Consider the following 25081-nt stretch of genomic DNA (forward strand, 5'->3'; position numbering starts at 1 on the left):
AAATCCTTTTCAATAGCACATAGTGGCCTCTCTAATAATACAGTACATACATCTTAGTCTGTGCCTTTTTAATATTGCTGCTTCTAAAATGATGGAAAGTAGCCAAAGATGGAGTGTAAGGGTTGTATTGATAATCTTAAATCTCCTTTAAGTTCCCTTGGTTGATATTAAAGTCATTATCAATATTTATAAAGGGAATATTCTTCACGGAAGAAATGTGAAAGAATTAGCTAAAACATTTGGATAGACATTTGCCCATCCCTTTGTGCCTTTCGTTGGAATGCATCACTAAAAGTGGTTTAGGGTATAAGCAAATTACTTCATTTTGATTCTAGATGCTGAGCTCCTAATAGCTTTAAATTTTATACAGTTTTTGTTTCGCTGTCAAAACATTTAATTATATCATGCCCAAAGGTGTAAAGCTGTCAAATAAATCTGAGTTTAGGCATAAACATTTGTAACATAAACAAGTTACATGTGCTACTACACTATAGTTGTTGCTGGGCAGCTTGTGAACCTGTTTTACAGGGAGGGGTGTGTCGGGGAACATTAACTCAGCAGGTACAGAACAACATTGGCCCAATGAATTGATGATGACTTGTAAAACAGCAGGTAGTAATGCCCCCAGTCTTTGTAATTCCCGTCTTTGTAAAATAAAGCAGACTAGAGAGTGTGGTGGATCCTTTGGCTCAATTTGCACCGTTGGAAAGCTGTCTTTTTTGCAAAAATATGTTCTCTTTCTTTCCTTGTGATACCATATTCTTTTTTTTTTTTTTGGTTTGTTTCCTCTTCAAAAACAAATTACACCGTTCATACTTCATATCCTTCTGTTACTCGAGAGTCTGTTGCTGGAGGAAGAATGATCCCAATGACAATGTAAAGGAAGTCTTGACACTGATCAGCAATTATTATGAGTTTAAAGTTTTCTATGCAAAACATTTTTTCCAACTTTATTCAGTATGATTGATAAATAAAATTTATTCAAGATGTACATGTGATGTAAAATATTTTTAAAGAAGGGAAAATTTTTTTGAGTTATAAATATTCCTTTCTGGTTATTTCAGAAATAATAATTTTTGGTATTTGATGGTGTTATTTGGAGGCAGATTGTTAGCATAAACACTAATGCAGACTTCACTAATGCAAAATCCACTAAGAGGTAGGGGAGTAAAGTAAATTAGTTCTACTTTGAAGCTTTTATTTTCTTCCCCTTTCAAAATGAATGGGAAGGCCCTTGAATGAAAGCTGCTTTTCATTAGTGCTACCAAATACCTACTTGAAAGAGTTGAGTTCTAACTGAACACCCACACAAGAGAAAGGGAAAGCTTCCTTTTTCTCCTGGAGGACCATCAGCTAAATAGCTCTTGGCTTCTCTTTTCCAATCAGGTGGTTTCACATCAGAGTTAATTACTCTCGTCATTTATTCTAATCACCCTCCTCTTCTGGCTAGCTGCATTCTGTCATGGGGTGGCATCGTTTGAAGCCAGTTAAGTTTGAAAACCACTGCAGGGTCCTTGAGGCTCATTAGTGAGGCCTATCCATGCCTGGCTTTGGATTTGCTCCCTGATTAACTCTGCGTCTCTCTGCCTTCTCCCTCCTCCCACCGTCCACCAGCCCCCACTCCTCAACGTCGCCGCCGTGGCTCTAAAGAGGAATGTTTCAGTTAACTCTTGCCTTGCTGTTTGTCTTTTCCCCTGCATATTTAAGAAAAATTTAAGTGCTTCTATTGATAATAAGATCTTTGATAGATTCTGGCCTTATAACTGCATCCCTTGAGTTGAATTTAACTGAAAATGTAGACATTCTATAAAGAAGAGTTATATTTTTGAACAACAAAGGGGGAAAACGGTGGTCTCTCAGAGTGAATATATCTATGTCCTTGACCCAGTTCTTCTAACCTAATCAAGATAGTGGTTCCAGCTCTGATTTTATAGTATTCTAGTGTGTCTTACCAGCTTATCATGGCAGTTATCTGAAAAGCTTAAAAAATGCCTCAAAACAGATATATTTGTTTGACATTGCTTATTCAAGTAGTTCAACTTAAAAGTGTTTGCCAAGTGGCACACTTAAGAGATATTAAAATCATAAAAGTAAATAATATTTGTGCTATCATTTGAAAATATAAAAGAAAAACGTGTAATTGGTGTCCTAAGTAGATAGTTTGAGACAGTGTTATTACATACAAGTATTTAAAACGTTTTCTCTAAATTAACAAAAACATGTATCAAGTTTGGTAGTTAAATGAAAATGTTTATTTAAATAGGAAATGAGAGAAATTTTCTCCTTTCTTTTTTCACAGTAGTTTGATTTAAAGGAATCAAATAGTTCATGTGTCAAAACAAAATATGATACACAATAAAGTACATGAAATTGCATTTTTTTAATTGCTAATGGTCATGGTTGTTCAGAAATTAGCAGCATGAGTTGATCTCTTACTGGTAATTCTTATCCCAAAATAGTTTAATGGATTGCTTCTTTATTGAGGGTCTTTGGACTTGGCAATTAACTAGTATGTTGGTATTCTCTGTCTTGCTTTAAAGGCTGATTTTTTTTTAATTTGATTTTTAAAAAATCTCCTAATAAATAATGAAAAGAAGCCTAGATTATAAATCTCTTATTTAGCTCTGTAAATACTTATTGAGTATTTACTATATGCTCAGTTCCAATGATGAGATATAATCTCTGCCTTCCAGGAATTCAGCTACCGGTCAGGAAGACAGAAAAATAAACTGTAGTACAGGTGAAAGTTTTAGTTTTGAAAGGCAGGTGTAAAGGTGAAAACCAGCTGAAAGAACAGTGAAATCTGTAAATAAAGCCTCCGGGTCGACATGGCACATTAGATTTAGTTCATATTCAGCAATACTTAATTCTAGTGTTACCAAATATTATATTTGAAACCCCTTAAAAATAATTCTTGGTATGAAATGGCTTCATATTTTTAGAATGCAGCTTTGGCATATACCATTCTGTTTCATAATTTTACAAAAGGATGTGTTGTAACATGGCTTCAGAGTCAGATCTGGGTTTAGGTGGCAACTCTGACATTTACTAGCTGTGTGGCATTAGTCAGTTTACTTAATGTTTTTAGCCTCTTTTGTAAACAGTATTTATTAGGATTGTAGTGCTTATCTCATAGGATTATTGTGAAGATTAAATAAAATAATCTGTGTAAAACATTTAAAATAAAACTAGGCACATCATAAGTGCTCACTAAGTGTTAAATGCTGATGTTATTGTTATATTGTTGTTTAGTTGATCAGAGAGTTTCTTCTAGGTTGACCTTCAGATGCATTCTCCTTGCATAATATATTGTCCTTCTAGAGGCTTTGTCAAGTTTATGAAGGACATTATCTGCACTCATCTTCCTGACATTGTTCAAGAGAAAATAAAACATTGAAAGATGATGCTGTAATAGCCACTTCACTTTTTCTTCTTTCCCTGTAATCATCCTACCCTAAATTTGATTGTATGGTTAACTGTAGACAACTCATTTGTAATGGCTAGTAATCACAGAAATTCTTCACATTTTCTAAACTTGGCCAAATTAGCACAGTATCAACTGGGTAAAGTTTCTATGGTCAATTTCATGCTTCTTATACTGTGCTTTAAGATCATAGTCCCTCCGCATAGACATGAATTGTGCTAAATCACAAGAATTTCTTAAATGCCATTCATTCATTCAACAGACATTTATTAGGGGTCTACTAGGTAATTAGGTCTGTGATCACAAAATTGGAAGAATATGACACCTGTCCTTTGGGGCTGTCATTATGAAGATCAAACAGACATGGCAGTAACTAATTAGAGAAATAGATTAAGTGATGTATTTATTTATTCATTCAACAGATATTTTGTAAGTGCCTACTACTTACTAGTTTTGGGGAATATAACAGTAAGAAAGACAACCTAGTACCTGCCCTTTTGGACCTTATTGTTCGGTGAGGGAGATGGACACTAAATAAGAAACTAAACAAGTAAATATGTATCTTGTGATAATATATAATGTAATATAGTGAATAATACAATAACTTGTGGTAGTACGATGAAAGAGCATATGCTACCACTAAAGCATTTAACATTTTATTGATTTGTTTTTGTGTGTATAATTTTTAATATTAATTTTTATTGAGCTATAATTGATATATAACATGTTACTTTTGGCTCTACAACAAAATGATTCAATATCTGTATATTTGTGACATGATCACCGCAAGTCTACTTAACATCCCTCACCATACATTGTTACAGTTTTTGTTTTTTTTTCACTCTGAGACGGGAAGGAAATGCCCTATTTTGCCTCCTTGGGAAGTTTGGGGGAGGCTTAACCAAGGAAATTACATTTGATCTTGGTGTTTAAGAATGAGTTGTAGTTTGCCAGGAAGGGAGGAAGATAACAGAGGGGGCATTACAGAGCTACAAAGCAAAGATCTTGTTGCTGTTATAGAACAGTAAGTGAGCTGGACTTAGAAGGTGGAGTGCAGTGTGTGTGTAGAAATGTGAGTGAGTGAGACCTGTGGACAAATAAGACTGGGGGCAGATTCTGTGAACAACTGAAATGCCTTGTAAGTCAGATAGACTTTTTTCTTTGGGGTAGTGGTGGCCACAAGGTGGTTGCCAGACCAAAAGCATCAGCATTACCTGAGAACTTGTTAAAAAGGCAAATCTTGGGTTCAGCTCCAGATCTACAGAAACAGAAACTCTGTGGGTGGGAGCCCAGCAATCTGTGTTTCAGCAAGTCCTCCAGATGCTTTTAGTGGATGTTAAAGTTAGAGATCCACTGCTTTAGAGGAAAGAGAACTGTAAAAAAGTCCTAAGGAGAGTCATGATAGGAACTGAATGGAGAGGGGCAGATTTTAAAGATAAAGAGAACAGTTTGGATAGTGTTAGAATAAGTGAGCCAAGAAATAACAAAGCCAAGACAGTCACAGCAGAAGGAAAAGAAAGAACAAATTTGAAAGATATTTTGGAGGCTAGTTATCTGATTAGATAATGTTTTGGAGGGAGAGGGAAAAGGAGAAGCCAGGATGACTGGCACCTTTCAAATTTGACTGACTGGATGAAGTTCTGCTTCCATAATCAAAAAAGCAAGCAAGAAAGCAAGTTTAAAAGGAAAAATTATTCCTTTTTTTCCTTTTTTTTGCTATATTAGGTTTGAGTTACCGGAGGCACAGGAAAAGAAGTAGCCTAATGGGCAGTTGACGTTTTGGACTTGAAACTCTGGAGATGGTCAGAAAAGCCGGTCAGGGTAGTTGAAGTCTGACTCATTAGCGTGAGTTATATCAGAAACAAGGGCCTGGGACTGAATCTTGAGGAGAGGGAACACTGAAGATGTAACAGAGGAAAAAGACCTTACATTATAAAAAGTGAGAAGGATCAGAAATGTAAAAAGAAAACCTACAGGGACGTTATCACGGAAGCTTTGAGAAGACACAGTTAGAAGCATACATGCCTTAACGCAGAGAGGCCAAGTGAGGAAGGAGAAGCTTCCACTGGATTCTGACAGTTGGAGGTGGTGATCTCAGCAAAAGCATCTTCAGTGGTGGACCTGTAATAGACAAGAGATTAGTTAAGAAGTGAAAGTGAGATAAGGAAGCATAAATAACAAATTCAGTTAAATCTTTCAAGGAGTTTAGACTGTTGATCTCATACTGCCTGTGTACTCGTGGCTACATAAAAATAATTAAACAAGACTGACTCTATTAACCAGTCATTACTCCATTGATAATTCAGAAAGAATCGTACCTACAATTTATTGTGATTTAGAGACTCATAGGTTGTTGTTATAGAGATTATGGGATTTCCAGGAGTGGGCAAACAGAGGCTGGTTTCCACTGCTACTAAAATGAAGTGATTTTGACGAGGTGTATGAATGCACCCACATTGTCTACAAATTTCATATATCTCACTTCCGCAAACATTATGTTCCCAGTGCTCAAGTGTAGTCTATGGCTCTGTGTTAGTTCTTAAAGTACACAGCTGATAGAGCTGAGTAGATAATATGTAAAAAGTTCTAACCAAGGACTTTTAAGGATGGAGTGTATATAGGTAACATCATAACTGATAAAATCAGCTGTTTACCTTTATTGTTAGAGAGAGTAGTCACAGTGCCGTGTTTTGAATGCTGCCACATTTCTTCAGGTAAATGACTAAAGGATGTACATTGCAGAACACTTATGTCTGTTTCAAAGTTGAAGGTATTTTATTTCTGCTGCCATGTCCAAAGACATAGTCATTCTTCATGGCACTGAGAATTGTAAAGACAACTTCAAAACTGCATCAAAGGTCATTTTCTAGTCTGCGGGTGCTTTGTAAGGTTTATCGTTATTTTTAGTAGGCAGATCTATTTGTTAAGAAGCTTAAATATTGTTAAAGCCTGAATTCTGTCTTATATCAAAATGCCATAAAAATCTGAATGCATATTCAGTATTTGGAACTGAGTAAAGCTTTGCTGCCCAATGTTGTAACCACTAGTTACGTGTGGTTACTGGTCACTTGACATGTGCTAGTCTGAACTGAGATGTGCTGTATGTTGTAAGTGTAAAAAGCATACCAAATTTCTAAGATTTAATACAAAGTAATGTTTATATTTATGATATGTTTAAATGATATTTTTGACTAAATATACTATATTAAAGTTACATACCTGGCTTGCCTTGTATTCCTATTGAAGTCACTGGTATAAAGTCTTGGTGGTTATTTTGTAACCCAGAATTTTTTTGGCTCGAACATTCCAGTATTGAACATGAACACATTTTAATATTGAAATTGTATACAAATTCCTGTTATAATTAGCAGCCTTAGATCCAAAAAAAAGGCTTAGGGTTAAATTCAAACCTATAAAAGAAAGTTCAAAATATTAATACTCAGTTCAAAATTGAATTAATCCTTTGCTATATAAATTGTTCCTTCTCTGATATGGTTAAGGTCCAAACTTGAAATCTGGGTGCCATCCTGAACTCCCTTTCCTTCCCCTCTCACGCTGGTAATCAATTGGTGGTAAAAGTGATAACTACTATCTTCAGTCTTCGTGAAATCTGTCCCCTCTTCTTCACTCCCACTGTTACTTTCTTGACTGGGGCTCTCAGTACCTGTCATGTAAACTGTTGTAATTGTCATAGAGATGACTTCTTGCCTCCCTACCTTCCCCCAAAGGGATATCTCATCTCATTACCCCTAGACTCTAGTATAGATCGGAGTTTATGGTAAGCAATCAGTAAAGGTTTGTTGACTGAATGGATGACAGAGCTGCTGATATTCATTGAAAGTTGTAGAATGAAAAAAGACATTTAGCCCCACGTAATGCACGTGTATACAATTGCACACACAACGTCAGTGCAGATGTGCTCTCTGGCTGAGCTTGTCAGTGCTCTAAAAATATTCAGCAACTTTTGCATTCATATGCTTTAGTTCAGGTTTTTTTTTTTATTGGATATGCTTGGAAGTGGTGATATAATAAGTGTTCTGTGTTGCCAAGGATTTTGATTTGCCAATATAAGTTTACGGCAGGCAGTCCAAGGAATCATTGGTGCCATGAAGACAGCCCCTTGTTTTTATCTGGAGTCCCTATGGGATTAAACTACATCTGGCAATAAGTAGGGATTCTGGTCTGGCCATCTTCAAAGGCAAGAGACTGCTAGTATTTATCAGATCTGTGTGGATAAGCAAATGGGAAGGGATTAAATTTTTTTGGTTTTGTTTTTCTTCTTTTAATAACTGTCTATAAAATAAAACCTCCAGAAGTTCACAGCAGATTAATACATTGTTCTATGGTTGTTGAAGAGGAAACCTATTCTTTTTTTCCTGTACCTAGATAATTAAGAATTTTAGATTCATATTTTAATTACTAAAGTATGTATTTTTATAACTAGTTTATCTTAGCATAACAGAAGTTTACAATAGTCAAAGTTAATTTTCTAGGAATACTTGACCAATTCTTTTTAAAGCGTTGAACATTTAATACAGTGGTTTTAAATATTATAACATCTATAAGTATTTGGACATCACCGTTGGCATTTGGAGGTTTTTACTGGAGGCCGTTCATCTGTGTGGGGAGGTTTATCCAGAATTTCTTTCTGAGGAGAATCTTGACGCTGTCTTAGGGAAGGCCACTATCCCTTCCAAGTGAAGGCAGGCTTGCCTTCCGTAGAAACCTTGTTTGTGTCTTCCTCCTTATGCTCTTCACATTTTTAAGAGATTATCAGTCCTGTGACTCAGTTTAGCTGTTGTTGAACCATGTGGCTCTGCATTTACTGACAAAACAAAATGGCTGCATTCCAGGTACGTGTCATGGAGTGTAATGCAGAATTTAACATTCAGAGCCTCACCTAAGAGAAATAATGTTTGTGCAGGATTGCCTGAAGAATACGTAGTCTCTCCATTTGTCTATACTTTAAATCTATCCAGGATTAAGTCAGTCCCTCTGAGAGACACATACCTGGATTCCATCATATTGCCAGGGGAGGAATTTCTTATCTGAGGAATAGAAATAATGTGTTTTTCTAGGCCATCTGGTTTGTTTTTACATTATAGTCACTTAACTCTTGGAAGTGTTCGTGTTTCTTTCTTTATGTTGCCTGCTAGAAAGCTTAGCGCCAAATGCATGGCACAGTGCTAAGTCTATAGAATTTCATGGCATGATTTTCATGTACTACTTATCCTTCTTTTTGCATTGCCTTACTTCTCTTAAGTTACATTGATTTTATCTTGATGTCTATGCCTCATTGTAAGCTCTGTGAAATATTTTCTGAATGAGGGCATGCAACATGCAAACAAATAATAAAATAGATGGATATATCTATCCTTTGATGTAGTTGCTCTCAATTGTTCCTTATTAATAGATTTTTCTTAAAAGCTCCCTCTCCCTGTGTATGTTACACCATGACTAGTTTAACATATCTGTATATTGTGAATTCCTAGATTTTAGATTAAGAGTGACCTAAGGTTGAAATGTTAATTAAATGTTTTAATGTTCTGTAGCTCTAAAGAAAATAGTTGGATAAAATGTCAGCATATAGGACTGTTTTAAATACTAGAAAAAAATCATCTCTAAAAAGGAGGGTAATTGTACAAGTTTGCCTAATCCTTTTGATCTTGGCACACAGCAATACAGACTTCAGTTGAGATTAAAACTATGAATTTCAAAGGAAACATGGCCTTCAGTGTGTAAAATATATAACAGCTGGTTGACTACTCCATTTAAAACTACACAATAACAATCGTAGACAGAATGATTCTCCTGCCAAAAGATGCACGAGTGTTTGATGGTTATATCAAGGTACGATACTAACTCACACATTTCTTCAGTAATGGTATAAACGTACAAATGAACAGTGTGCTGGTGGCTCCAGAATCTCTCTTCTGCCCAACAGTTCAAGGGCAGTTTAGAAGTACCAAACTACCCCAGTGATTTCTCTGTCTGCCTTGCAGCCTGAACTTCAATGTGTTGTTGACTAATTTTTATTTTTTAGAACTATCAGAAATAATTTTTATTCTCAGCATCCCTCAGTTTTTTCCTCTAAATCCTCGACCCTCCTTTCCCTCTCCTTTGGCATTCATAACTTCGTTTTTTTACAATGAAGTAACTTCTATTGTATATCCATGTATTTATCTATTTGCTCACCCTTTTATTGAAAACATATATGACTCATTATTCTTAATGTCACAGCCTCACACATATTTAAGCCCCCAAAGTAAACTTTTCTTAGTAAATAATATAAAATTTGTTTCACATTTTTGTTAAATATTTGTATTAAGGTAAATATCTGAATTCTGAAGCACTGTGATGTATTTGTAATCAGTATGGGAGAATGTTAAGCTCATGTTAGTAGATTATAGTTCCTCCAGTACTTCAGTAAGTTGACTGTTGTGCTTCACCTGAACAAGTAATCCTTAAATAGGTTAATTAATGCATTTTTTTTCAAAAATGAGGATTAATGTGGATTTATCACTTCTGGAAAAATCCCACTTGGAAAGCACATTCACATTCTGAATCTGTGTCTGTCCAATACGAAAAAAATGGTGATTTTTCTGAGACCTTTGAAAAATTTGATATTAATGGCAGATTTTCTTTTCTATTTTTTTCAATTTATTTCAAAAATGGAAATTATAGGTAAATAAAAAATTCGCTAAAGTTACTCAGATTCATCAGAAATTCAGAGCCAGCATTTAAGGAGTTAATGTATCTTATTAGGGGACAGGAAATCTGGCAACTATTGCAGAAACTAGACCTAATGGTGCACACAAACAATTTGTCAGTCTTCTTAAATGTGAATAGCTTTCCGCAAAGTGGCTGCTCTTGCTTTGTTTGAACAGGCTAAACTTTTCCTTTTTGGACTTTAAATCTTAGAAGTGAAATGTGATCCACATATTCAATCAAAATCATTTAATTCAAAGCATATTTTGATTGGAACAAAGTTGACATGGAAAGAAACTCTAGAATAAAAAAGTTGAAAGGACTTTATATCATATATTTAGCAGGAAAATTTGAAACAGTTCTAATTAGGCTGAAAAAAACAGCTTTCTTCAATGTAAATTACAAAGGTCATATATCAATGTTAAGGAAACATTACCACTAGTGTTTGAAATCCAGCACATGCAAACATAACAGACCAGTTCATTTTAAATCCATTTGTGTGTGTGTGTGTATGTATAAGAAGGCTGTATTACATATATTTAAAATGAAAAATACTTAAAATTCCAAGTCCATGATATTGTATATTACATTTTTGCCAATCCAAACAGTAACTCCTTTGAAACTTTTTACTATCTACATTTAGAAGAATTGACTCTAAATTATAGGTACAATTAAAAAGTTATGAAACTAATTTTCATACTTTCTTCCATTAAAATATGATCAAATACATCTTGAACTGTGTATCAAATCAGAGAATGAGTCAGTAATTTTTATTTCTGTCTGGAATGTACAGCTGTAGCATTTTGTATCCTGGTACTGAACTGGGCCTTCTCAAAGCCTGGGGACAGAAGTATTGGTGTGGGAGTGCAGAAATATGTATTTGGGGTGCACACGCCTAATTCCTTCTGGTTATACAATTATTTCTATAATTAAAAGTTTGTAAATAATATTTTATCTTATTATTTGATTTTTTTATAAAAATCATTTATTCTATAGAAACCAGTAGCTTTTATTTAGTTGCTTTTTTATATATGGCATAGTATGAGAAGAATTAGCAAAAATGTAACTGAGTACTAGCATTATCCTGGGAATTAGAAGTATAAGAAGCACAAATAATACAATTAAAGTCTTTTGATCTTGAAATAAGCAGTTATTTAATTTCTCTTTTAGTTGAAGTTGGTTTTCTTGATTTTACATAATTTTTACATTAGAGACAATTTGATTTTTTGAAAGTAAAAGGAAACTGCTGGAGTATTTCTAAAGTATTCATAGATTAGCTAAACACATGATTAATACTTTATATTGTAGAATTTTTATTCTCAGATAGCTTAGAATTTCTTGGGAAAAGCAAATTATTTCTGCATAAGTTACATTATTATTTGACTTCTATAAGAAATAAGAATAATTTTATATAACTTTTTTATCAATAAATAATTCATTTCCTTAATGGGTTAGTTTCGGGAAAACATATATTGTGATCTTTTACTGAGATTTATTGTTAGACACACATTCATATATGTTATAATTATTTCTGACACGGGGTTACACAAATGAGTTATTTATGAATAATTTACTATTGTCTTTATAGTATTAAAGCTTTAATTTGTTGATGTTCTGCATTTGGACCAAACAAATGAAAGTTACTAATAAGTGTGTGTATTTGACATCTGTATACTGTACTTTTTAGCATATCTCAAGTGTTTTAGTCTCTGCTTAATAGATCTCATTAAAAAAACAGATATCAGCCCCAAGACAGTTTGTCAAGACTAATATGAGTCCCCCTGGATTGGCCTGACAATATATGTGAGGCTTCATAGGATAGGCTTTTCATAGTCTTATTTGGTGCTTAACAATTGAATGTTAGTGACTGATTTATTTTATAATAACTCAGATGAGTTGAATATTATTGTATTGTGTTCGACATTTTAGTGGATTTTCTTTTTTACAAATTTTACTCAGAGCACACATTGGATGTAAATGATGTATCTAGCCTGCTAGGGGAGTACTAATAATTGATTGGTTAGGTTTGAGAGCAGCCTAGGAAGAATGTTCCTGTCCCCTAGCTGCAAACCGTATTTAACTCCAGTCTTAATGAGGACTTTTCCTAAAGGCTTTGAAAAATCTCAGATGCTTAGCATTCTGCTGGCATGTTTTAATTTTTTTGCAGCTAAAAATGTGCATATAAATAAGTATTTATGTAAAGAGTATTTTTTAATCTTATTATAAGGAAGGAGATTTTTTAAAAAATTAATGGAAGTTTTATGATTTATGTTTTTGAATCTCAAAAACGGCAGTTATAAAAGGTATTCCCAAGGTATTCCATTTTGAGTTATTTGTGGGGTTTTTTTTTTACCCTCAATAATTTCCTCCTGCTTGCCCTTCCCTCTTCCTTCAAGTCTTTTAGTAAGTGCATTTGTTTCTTATTGTATACTTTGGGTTAGATAGTTGTCATTCACTGGTATCAAAAGGATGTTAAAGCCCTGAACTGACATTGTGCTGAAATGATTTTTCAACTTTTTGGAATTCCCGTGTATCCATAGCAGTTGTTCTTGCCTGTCCCTTTTTAATATATATCTCAAGAAATGCTTGAAGACCACTGAGGTTTTTAGTTTAGTTTTAAAATTTTTATTTAAAGTTTATTTGTGAAAGTAAACGTGTTTATCAACCTCTGGAAGAGATTTTGCCAAGATTTTGATGAATTACTGGTCAACCAGTGTAACAGTGTAAGGGGAGGCCTGCCCCATGGCACTGTGGACTTTTCTGCATGTGTGTCAGTGACATGATGTGAGCCTACAATGTATTTCATGTCAGCCTTTTTACTTAACATTCTGGTGTGGTGTCAAGATGGAAAGCATCTAAATCTCACCAACTTCACCATTTTGAATGTACATAAAGAAGTAATCAGCATTAGGAAGACTCACAAGTCTTTGTTTGATGAACATAAAATAAAATTGCCCTAGTTTTTAGAGCTTTAATATTGAGAAAATTCGTTTGTACTTCGTCATTTGCTGAGCCTTCTAGAATTTTATAGTCTCAAATCACAACACCACGGACACTCAGGAGACTCCTGACTGTTTTATCTTATTAAACAATTTTGAAATCATTAATTTTTAATTAGCTTGGATGCAGGGTTTCTTTTTATCGTTTCAATAGTGTGTGTATATGAACTAAACGTTTTTTATTTAAACTACTGGCGAGAGTATTATTTACATAAATAAGTGTAGATTCTTAGAGTACACACTGTGAGTTTGCTTCATGTAGTCGTACATTTTTGTGGACTCGGAAATATTACACGCTAATCTATTATAGTAGAGCTTTTCAGCAGTTTATTCTGAACAACAACTGAAAAGAATGTAAGCTCACAGATATGTATAGGCCCTTCCCTGATTGAAAGTTCTAATTAAGTGAATTGGAGAAAATTAACTGAAATTAGCTGTCAGAAAGTCACATTTAAATGAGTGATGAGCTAGTCTGGCAGTAAACATTTAAATGATATAAATTGCCATTTAAGTGTATGGTTTAATGTTTGTCATGCATTAATGTGACATGAGACTGCAGTGACAATCAAGCAGCTTGCTCTAATTTGAACATATTTAGGGCTTTTGTGTAGAGTGCACTGCACACAAATTAAGACAATTGCTGTTTTTATGTGTCACTTTAAACATGTCCTCTACTCCCCCACCCCCACCCCCATCACTACCCATGGCCTAAGTTAATGAAACAAACGTATCATTTTTGAATGCAACTTGCATTAATAGTTTCTGGATTTGGGGATCAATTTTAAATCTATGTGCTTAAAATAGGAATTTACTTAAAGCTATTACAAGCCCTTCGCTTGTTATTTCAAATAAAATATGAAGCAGTTTTCTGCTTTCTTAGCTATTTACTAAATATAATTTATAAATATAATGAGTTTTATAAGAGATGTTTAAAATAATAACTTTTCACAATTGAAACTAGCAAAATGCTTTTTTAGGTATACTTTGGAATATGAGATTTGCCTTTTATTTGCAGAATTTTTTTTTACTTTATAGTGTGCGATATGTTGTGAAGCCTTGTTAAATATTACTAAAGGAAATATATTATTTGAATTTATCCATAAATAATTCTCTTATTCATAGGCACTTATTTTAATAAAGCACATATTTATACAAATGTTTATCTGTGAACTAATAGGAATGTCTTTTGTTGCAAGATTATTCATATCTTACTGGTTGCTTGCGATAGAAGTTCGTCAATTTTGTTTTAGAACCGACAGATTTCTTTGTATAATATTGATAACATAGCCACAAGCCACACCAAAAATACATCATAGTTTGACACTTATGACTCTAAAAATAAGAATTTCAGTGAGATACATTACCTGATATAACTTGGTACACTTCCAGTTAAGCTTCAGAGTTTGAGTTTGAGAACTCTATGATTTGAGTAACATTATTTATTGATAGAGTATAATGCTTGGCTTTTATGTTGGACTAATTTTGAACAATATTAAATAATATAGATATGAGTACTTTTCTAAAAATCAAGTCTCTGGTTATAAAACATCTTTATTATCATTTTTAACTGTGTTAAGTTTAGCAAACATTTATTGATACCTATTGTATTTTAGGTACACTGCTTGTAACAGAATGTAATAATGAATTGGAAGTGGACCTTGAACCCAGCATTTCCACTGAACACTTGATTATGTTCATTTATTATTTATTGGACACTATTATTTTGGTAGAATCAAATACTTGGTCTGATTTGATATTAATATTAATATTAGAATAATAATTCAGTATTTAAAAGTATTCCTCCCAAAAACTCAGTTGAAATAACTAAATAATTTGGTTATAGTTATTGAAGGAGACAACAAAATGTTTTAATTCTAGAAAAATTATAAATATTTCAAGTGAATAGTACGTGTTTAATGTTTTCATATTTGCTATCCCAAAGTAGCCTTTACAGGGTATGACCTCTCTTTGAAACACAAGTTGAGTACCTTTCAGGCCCTGTGTTACAAATGTGACCAAGGAACATAGGCAAATACTGAAATGTAAGCAGTCTATTATAATTCAGTGTGACAAGTGCTGGAAATTCTCTGATTATAAACAAAGGAGAACGAATTCTGGTGGAAAATAGGATATCAGAATAAGTCTGTAAAAGTCACAGTAAATTTAGTATTAAACTTTACAGCTTGTTCTGAATTCCTCTATATATTTTTAAAAATAAATTTCTGCATAATAATATGATCTATGCCCTTTTTTCAGGCCCTGGAGAGTGAATTTGTTTCCTGCCAGCTTCACCAATGGATTGATCTCATTTTTGGCTATAAACAGCAAGGACCAGAGGCTGTTCGAGCCCTCAATGTGTTTTATTACCTGACCTACGAAGGAGCTGTCAATCTGAATGCAATAACTGATCCTGTATTGAGAGAGGTAAGTTACCTGATCAGGTCTAACAGGTATCTTTAGACTGGAAGCTATTAGATATCATCTTCCCCATACTTTCATTTCACTGATGAGGAAACTGAGGCCAGATGAGTGAAGTGACTTAAGCAGGGTCACCTTTAAGATTGTGACTTAGCTGAGACTTGAACCCAGAACTTCCCTACAACAAAGTGTTTGACTCAATATAAAATGAGAGGTTTTTCAATTTGAACCCATTAAGGGATCAATAATCATATTTACAATACTTATAACTTTGAAGGCTACTCACTAATTTAAAAAATTAGGAAAATAATTCATTAAAAATTAAGGTTATAAGTATAACTGTATTTAAATGTGATAAAACACATATTTATATATAATGCAGAAGTACGTGTATAACCATATAGAAGTTATGAGTAAGAATGAAGCCTGGAACTTCCTACATCATCAGATTTGGTGTTACTGAGACTCATTTTATCTTTTTCATTGATTTTCTTAAGTAAAACACTCAAAAATATGGTTTTGACAAATACATTATTTACCAAAATGTATGTTTATAGCCTTGCTTTTTTTTTAGTATCTTAATTTAATTATGTATCCTCCAACTAACATACATCATATACAGAGATCATAGAATTGAACAGATATCACCTTAAATGTCCGTCCAGTTTTGGAAGAAAACTAAGAAACCAGGGCGCTTTGATTCATAGGGAAAGTTGTATATCACTATCAAGGGAACATTATTTATAGAAGTAAGTTTTTCATTTTCACCAGCACTTGATGTATTTCTTTATAATTCTACTTATGACCTGATCATGTTGACAGTGTAGGAAAGTACATATTTAAATATATGGACCAGCACATATTATCACCTGGGTCATGTGCTCCATAAAGAAAGTTAGGGCACAAACAAGAGCACCATGCATTAGAAGCACATTTATCTTTAATTGTACAGGTTCTGAATTGCTATTATTCAGTTTATTTTAGAGCTGGATCTGGTAAACCCCAAAAGACTCTTCCAATTTTTCGGTTCTTTGAAAATGTTCCTTCCAAGGGGCATTTTATTTTATTAGAGCAACAACCGACTGCATGAGATGTATGGACATAGGGTTCTGTATGTGAAATTGAGGTTGGAGCAAACATACAAGTGGCGTTACAACGTAGTGCATAATTTCATTGTTAGAATAAAGTCATATAGGCTCATTTACTTTATTTTTTATTGTTTTAACAATATTTGAATAGTGGTACTTTGTCTACTAAATGTCCATAGTTATTCTTCAAATATACCACCTGCTTTGGGGTCTTTTTTTGTCTACTTAGCTGTTATATGACTGAAATCAGTATAGATTTGATTTTGTCATGTCTTGTTTTACTTAACATACCAGCATGAATTATTTTATGTTGCTATAAAATCTGTGTAATTTTAATTTTGAAATTCCACGATATTCTATGGAATTGCTTTGAAAATGTACTTAATACCATTTCTCCCAATGTGGGATCTGACTTTTTTTTTTAAAAGACTTGTCTATTGGTGTGTCCAAGTCGATGCAGCATTTGCAGGATGAAGGATGGCTCTCTGTGTGATGCTGCTAGTTAAAAAGTGAAACATTCAATCAGCAGGTTGTTTCCTCCACAGATCACTGAGTGTAATTGGCTCTTTGTTTTTATTCTGGATTGACTCACCCTGTTTCTCACACACATTAGTGATTTACCAAAGGAGTTGACCATGTACTATTTACAGTATAATCTATAAGAGCACTGTCCAGTAGAACTTTCTGTGCTGATGGAAATGTTCATTATACCTTCACTGCTCAATACGGTAACCACTGGTCACATGTAACTGTTGTGCATTTGAAATGTGGCTTGTGTGACTGAGGAACTGAATGTTTAATTTTAGTTAATTCAGATTTAAATAATCACATATGGCTAGTGGATGCCGTATTGGACAGGGGAAAGCTAGAAGACTGTCATACATCTTTGGTTACCAAATTTTCAAAATCCAAATTCAGGGCATGTGGTCAGACAATGGGGCAATAAATGTTAAATTCACTTGGTAGAATATTTGACTTTGGGCATACTCCATTTAGGTATTAGACATGTAGTTGACATACATGTCTAAACCAAATTATATTTTTTCTTTCACTTAAATTAACATGTTACGAATTCAGATGATGTTTTTATTATGGTAAATCAATATAAAATTTACCATTTTAACCATTTTGAGTGTATAATTCAGTGGTATTAAGTACATTCACATTATTATGCAACCATCACCACCATCCATCTCCAGAATCATCTTCCCAAACTGAAACTCTGTGTTAAATGGTGACTCCTCCTTCCCTTCTGCCCTCAGGCCTTGGCAGCCACCATTCTACTTTCTGTTTCTGGGACTTTGACTATTCTAGGTATCTCAGATCAGTGGAATTATACAATATTTGTCCTTTTGTGTCTGGCTTATTTTATTAAAGTTCATCTATACTGTAGATTGGGTCAGAATTCCACCCCCCCCCTTTTTAAGGCTGATTTATATTCCATTGGATGTATACACCACATTGTGTTTATCCACTTATCTGTCAGTGGACATTTGGGGTTGTTTCTACCTTTTAGCTGTTGCGAATAATGCTGCTATGAACATGAGTATATAAATACCGGTTCAGGTCCCTGCTTTCAGCTCTTTGGGGTATGTACTCAGAAGTAGAATTGCTGGGTTATATGGTAATTCTGTGCTTAACTTTCTGAGGACCTGCCATACCAAATACGTTTTCAGTATTTATTTTTCATGATCAGCATTTGCTAAAGACTGTTTAAAACTTTTGCTTTAAGTTTCTTTGACTTCCTTTTCTTCCCCACAACTCCAAGTAGTTAATTATTAACAAATTAAACTTTAACTGCAGAGTTTTCCACTCATCATACCCTAATTTATTTTTATATTATACATTATATAAACATGTATGATATGCTAGATTCAGCATTCACTCCAAAAACACGGCCTTATGTTCTAAGTATAGTAGGTACTCCATGTTCGTGAAACAATATATCACGTCATTAATTAGCATTATTTGTATAAATATACACGGTTAATTCACAGCGCTTTCTGAATGTGATGTAACCTTTTATTACAGCCATGCCATATTATAGTGCCAAATCTTGTGACACCATGCAGTGTGATGTTGTAGAATAAACGAACAAGTATGTAAATGTGGACTTGATTCCTGGCCCCAGTGCCTACTAGTTGTGTGACTGGGATCTTCCGGAGACTCTGTTTCCTTGTGTGTGGAATTGGTACGATAATGCCCACCTTATGGAGAATCAGATGAGGTGTAATACATGAAAAGGCCTGGCATGGTACCTGTCCCATCCTAAGTTCCCAGCCGGTGTTACTTCTTTCCTTTATGTTGTTCAGTGTTAAACCTTTGGTTTGGGTTAGAAAACATAACTGTAAACAAGAATGTAAATTACCAATTGCACCATAGAAAGAATCATAAAATGTTGACACTAGAGAAGTAATTTGAGACTGTTACTGGAGGACACATGCAGAGTTCATTGTAAAGTGAGGCAAGGAGAAAACAGAAAACAAGAGTAAGTCATTATTATTTTGTTTTTCTCAACAACCTTGTACTAAACCTAACTTATGTAATAAGGTTAAAGAGTTGAAAGGCAAGTCCCTGCCCTTGTCAGCTAGAGTTCATTGTCTAGGAGGGAAATATGGATAAGTAAACAGTTATAATCCTGTGATAATTCACTATAGAGATAAGGACCTGGTATATATGCATAAGTGTAGAGGGTAGACACTAAGCCCAGCCTGCCTGAGACCTGGCGTGTTTTCTGGGAAATGAGAGGCTTGAGCTGTAGATTGAAGGATGAATAAGAACACTGGGTAGAGTCGTGAGCAGAGGACAGCTACTCAGAAGAAATCGCAGAAGCCCCCTGCACAGAGTGAAAGAGATCATGGCTGGAGAATACGTATGTGGCGTGAACCGAAGGTGATAAGGTGAGAGAGACAGACAGGAGCCAGACCATACAGGGCCTTCAAGGCCATAAAAAGTCAGTTTAACTGCATTATAAGATAGTGAATTGAAGGCCGGAGGTCGGTGACATCACCACATATGTGTTTTAGAGCCTGTCTGAAAGACGGCTGAACAAATAAGAGCTGAAAAGTACTCACTGGAGTATTCTAAGAGTCACTGGTGGTGTTAGAGCAGGACACTTAGACGGTGGCGGACTGTGCTGTGATTGCGAGGCAAGCAAGTCAACACAGTGAGGAAAGGAAACAGTTGGAGGGAGAACTTCTAACTGCTTTATTAAGATAAAGTTTGCATAGGATAGAATTCACCCACTCAAAGTGTACAGTACAGTAGTTTGGGTGTATTTACAAGCGTCACCACAAGCTAATTTTGGAAGATTTATTCACCATGAAAAGAAACCCCATACCCATTACCAGAACTCTAACGGAGAAATTTTTTTTTTAATGGGTAGGTAATTGACCATGTATCTGTGTTAATTGGACAGCTCCAAAGAGAGAGAAGCATGTCAGACATACAGGAAAGAAAGCATGTAATAAACTATCAAGCTCTAGGAGGAAAAGAAAGGGAATGAAGTCCAGAACACATACAGTGATGAGCACAGGACAGTAGGGAACAATACTGCCTTGTCTGTGGTTGGAGGGGAGGAGGTTAGCCTGGGGACTAAGTAAATGAGCAGGGATGAGGTAGAAAGGCAACAAGATCATGAGGGTTTGGACCAAGAGTGGGATAATATTTATGGAAATGCTTAACATAGTGATAGGTGCTTAATAGATGCTCATTAATATATAAATTATTTTTTCCTTTCCATGTTGTTTCTCTGTTCTCAACAGCAGAGAGTAAGTTTAGAAAAAGGGGTGTGTGTGCGTATGTGTGCTGTCTGTCTGTCTGTCTAATTATGTATAGGAAGAGAGAGTTGGCGTTTGGCCATGGGAGAATGGTGGAATCTCTGAAAAGGGGTTGAGAGTGGAAGGGTGGTTGATGACATTGTTAAAGGAATATTGTTGACGTGATGGTCTAGGCTGGTTTGGCTAAATGAGAAGGGGGCTGATAAACTGGGAGAGTTTCTTCTTTCATTCATGTATTTTTTTTCTTTCATTCATTTATTTAGCAAATAATCATTTTGTTCATGGAGCTAAAAATACAGAGATGAACAAGAAGGTCAGACAAAGCCCCTTCCCTCTTGGAGCTCACATTCTAATGGGGTGCACAGAAAATAAACAATGAAAACTAACTTCAGTTAGTGATAAGTATTATGAAGATAATAAGGCTGAGTAAGGGGATACAGAGAGACTCAGGAGCAGGACCATCTTCTGGTTTACTACTCACCCTGTCTCCAGGCTACACCATCTTTTCTTCAGAACCTTGTTCCTCTAAGAGGCTTAAACATCTCTATTATTAGTAAATTTGTACATGCACTTGGCTTATATTGAAACATTATCCCTGCAAAATCACCATAGCAGAACCAGGATAGATTTGTGCCTCTCTAATTTTAAAAGCAGACTAGACTAGACTTCTTTCTCTTCAGTAGCTGTAGTTTTGCTTTTACTGTCAATTGTCTGTTTAGTTCACTTTGGAACACTCAGATGTTCACACAGTCACACCCAGAGGCAAGCTGTCTACATACAAGTCATGCAGTCACCTACTGCTTGAGAAAAGCTCCGTTCCTCTTGAGAAAGTTTTATTCTGGAGTGAACAATTAATACATATGGTAGAGTAAGTGATCATAAAAATAATCTGTCTATAAAAAAAGCACTAAACGATAGAAATAATAACCATAAGAAGAGGAAAAGTAATCAGAGAAACAGCCTGCGGCACATTAAGCTTTTATGTTGTTTTTAATTTTTAGAAAACAGCTGGGTTATCAATATACAGCTATGTTCTGTATTTGCATATATCACACACTGGAAAGAATTCTTTTTCATGAAAATATACATTTTTTTCCCCAGTATCTGTGACCTCCGACTAAAGGATGCATTTCTGTCTTTAGCTGTTAATTCCAACAGGCCTCTTTACTCTTCTTTATTTCTTTATTCTTGGGGGTACCTTTTTTTTCCCTTTTTCTCTCCCTTTAGCATTTTTAATCTACTCTGTTTTCCTAGCATTACATATGTTCTTTTATAAACAAGGTACAAATGAATAAAAATTGGTTATTTTCTGGTTGTTAATTCTGCTGAATTTGGTTTCACTCATTCACCTTTCTTCCTTCTACCACCATTTAAAAAACTAAAAAGCAAGAAAGAAGACATTTAAAAAGAGAAAAATTAGGGAGAGTATAGCTCAGCGGTAGTGCATACTTAGCATGCACAAGGTCCTGGATTCAATCCCCAGTACATCCACTAAAAAATAAATAAAATTAAAAATTAATTTAAAAATACATGAAGACACCTAATCCCCCCCCACACACACACACACAAAAAACAAAAAAGAAAAAAATAAGGGTCAGGTTATGAGTAAGAATAAATATTTTTATTAAGATAAAAAACCTAAAATCCAAATTCACAAAATAAATACATGATGAATTGAATATTCATTCCCTTTACAAAATAATCTCTCTTTTCCTAAAAAATATAAAATAAGTATTTTCCTTAAATAATTTCTTTAATGTATTTAGAATGTTATTGTCTTGACAGGCACGATTTCTGGAACAATTCTGTATCCTTTCTTATATCCAGAATTCACCTATCAATTATTATATAAATGGTAAATGCTCTATCTGAAACTTGAGAGCCCAGTTAGCTAGCACTTAGAATAGAACAGTTCATTGATGGAGTTTCAGTAGGTCAGAAATAAGTGTTTAAAAAACTGTATGTACAGTGATGTTTTTTGAGTGAGATGTTAAGTATACTACACATCAGAGCACAAAGGAGAAACAGCCAACCCAGGTGAAGGCAGTGATAACTGCCTGAACATAATCCTTAAGAAATGAGGCGTGAAGTAGGTGAAGCAGTAGAAATGGTAGGGGAACTCAAAGCAGAGAGCACTCATATGGGAAAAAAGCATAGAATGACTCCACGACTGGAAATTAACATGCAGGGGAAGTGGCAGTGGGGGCTGTAAGAAGTTGGTGATGAAGAGCCACTAGGTTGATGGTGTCTCCCAAGCACATTTGGAAACCATTCGTGTCTGTCTGTCATTAGTCTAAGCCACCGTCATCGTCTCTCCCCAGGCTAGCATTAGACCTGGGCACCCTTTCCTACCCTTAACCATCTACAATCCACTTTCCGCAGAGCTGCCAAAGTGACATTTTAAAACTGTAAATGAGATCATGTCCCTCCTCTACTTAAACTTCCAAATTTCACACTAAACAGAGAATAACATCCTGCCCGCCCCCCATGACCTGGCCCCTGCCTGCCTCTCTGATCTCATGCCAGCCTATTCTGGTTCTCATTCGTGTGTCCTGTGGCACTGACCTTCTTTCTGTTCTTGATCATGCAAAGGTTGTTGCTGAATTCGCACCTTATGAGATCCATTTTCTCCGACTGTTCCAGATTTTCACGTGCTGGTTCCTTGTCATTCATGCCTCAGCTGGAAGATTATGTCTTCAGCAGGGGCTTCCCTTCATACATCCAATCCAGTATCTTTTTGTTACTCATTTTAATTTAAAGCAAAAGACTGTGATATATGTGATACAGATTCTTGGAAATCTTTTGAGACGGGACTCCTCTTGGGCATAGTCTGTTTTCATAAATGTTCTCTGTGTACTTGAAAAACAGTGGGTGCTCGTTTTTAGGAGTAGAGGCCATTTTCCAGTGAGGTAGTGAGTGAGTAATGACAAGTAAGGAGTGTAATTGGTGATTGTGAGTTTTTATTATTAATATTAGTTGCTGTTCTCTGCTATATTTGACCTTAATCTAAAGGATTCCATACTTCTGTTCTTTCCCAGTTGTTATGCTCTCTTTTTATATTTTTCCTGTTTCCCTTCTAAAACTATCTGTGTAAGTATGTCAGCCTTTGAAGGGGCATCCTTCCCATACTGTACAGTTAGCGATTTCTTGCATGTTGTAGTATGAGAAGCCAAATAACCAGATTTGATAGAATTAAATTTAGTCAGTAGGTTTTGATTACTTCACCAGATATAAAAACATAAACTACAGTAATCAAAACACTGTGTTCTAGGGGGTGGGAAGGGATAGATTTGAGAGTTTGAGATTTGCAGGTGTTGGCCACTATATATAAAAATAGATTTAAAAAAATATGCTCCTTCTGTATAGCACAGGGGATTATATTCAGTATCTTGTAGTGGAAGGGAATATGAAGGCAAATATGTGTGTGTGGGTGCATGGCTGGGACATTGTGCTGTGCACCATAAATTGACACATTGTACCTACCTGTACTTCAGTGAAAACAAAACAAAACAAAACACTATGTTCTGGTGAAGAAACTAAGGTTCAGTGGAACAGAATAGAGCTTCCAGAAATAGCAATATTACACGTAAGAATATATGATAAAGGTGGTATTTAAAGTCACCAGGGAAAGGCTGTCTTACTCAGTGTGATGTTGGGACAGCCAGCTAATTGTTACAACAAATTAATTTAAATCCCTGTTTCACATCTTGAAGTGAAAAATGTATGGGTGAAATAATGTATTTATTTGGAATAAAGATTGCATTGTAAATATAAAGAGTACAACTACGGAACTTAGAAGATACTATAGGTGAATAGTTTTATAATCTTGGAATGGAGAAGGCCCATTTTGTAAGTCAATATCAAAACAGAAGTCATTAAGGAAATTTATATATTTGTTTACATAAAAACAAGTTTTTGTACATCCAAAAAAAAACCAGTAATAAATAGTAAGTTCAGGAACAGATAACTCACAAAAGATGAAATACAAGCCATGAAGGAAGCCTCACTAGTAATCAGTGTAATTCAATTTAAAATCTAACACATTTTTGCCTATTAAATTTTCTAAGATGAAAAATAACTGAAAATTCCTAATATCGGTTAAAAAACAGACATTGTCATATATTTGGTGAGGATGAAAATAGGTTGAATCTTTATAGCAATCTGTATCAGTTTTTACAGTACTTATCTACTCTTAGAGCTTTAACCAAAAGGAATAATTGAACAGGTATTTAAAAAAAAAAAAGTTCAGGTGTATAGTTGTTCATCATAGCAAAAAAAAAAAACCCACAAAGAAACAAAAACCACATAAATGTCTTAACAGTAGAGAACTAGTTAAAAAAATATTGGTGAATCCATAAAGTGGAATAAAAAATATTGCTATATAGGTCTATATGTATTGCTATGGAAGAATATTTTACCATATTACATTGAAAAACATGTTATGAAACATAGAAAATACAAATTTTATGATGTGTATATATGCTTAGGAAATTTCTGGAATTATAGACCCCAAGATGTTTATATGGTCATCTAACCAAAGATAGTCATTGTTATAGTTATTATCTTTGGTCAGTGAGGTTATGGAATTCTTTCATTTGGTACTTCCTATAGTCTGAAAAGTATTTCTCTTTTAAATCAAGAGAAAAAAGCCAGCCCATAACTCTT

At 34.6% G+C, this 25081-nt stretch overlaps 1 protein-coding gene across 4 annotated transcripts in view; it reads left to right on the forward strand.

Moving 5' to 3' along the window:
• LRBA (LPS responsive beige-like anchor protein) overlaps positions 1–25081 on the forward strand; it is a 623871-nt gene that overhangs the window by 530202 nt on the left and 68588 nt on the right. For all 4 annotated transcript variants that reach the window (XM_072975847.1, XM_072975846.1, XM_072975849.1 and 1 more), the window contains one exon: positions 15388–15555. In XM_072975847.1, coding sequence (XP_072831948.1) covers positions 15388–15555 — 168 coding nt within the window. The remainder of the gene's footprint in view (positions 1–15387; positions 15556–25081) is intronic.

The sequence above is a fragment of the Vicugna pacos genome, chromosome 2, assembly GCF_048564905.1.
Source record: "Vicugna pacos chromosome 2, VicPac4, whole genome shotgun sequence".
Classification (NCBI taxonomy): Eukaryota; Metazoa; Chordata; class Mammalia; order Artiodactyla; family Camelidae; genus Vicugna; species Vicugna pacos.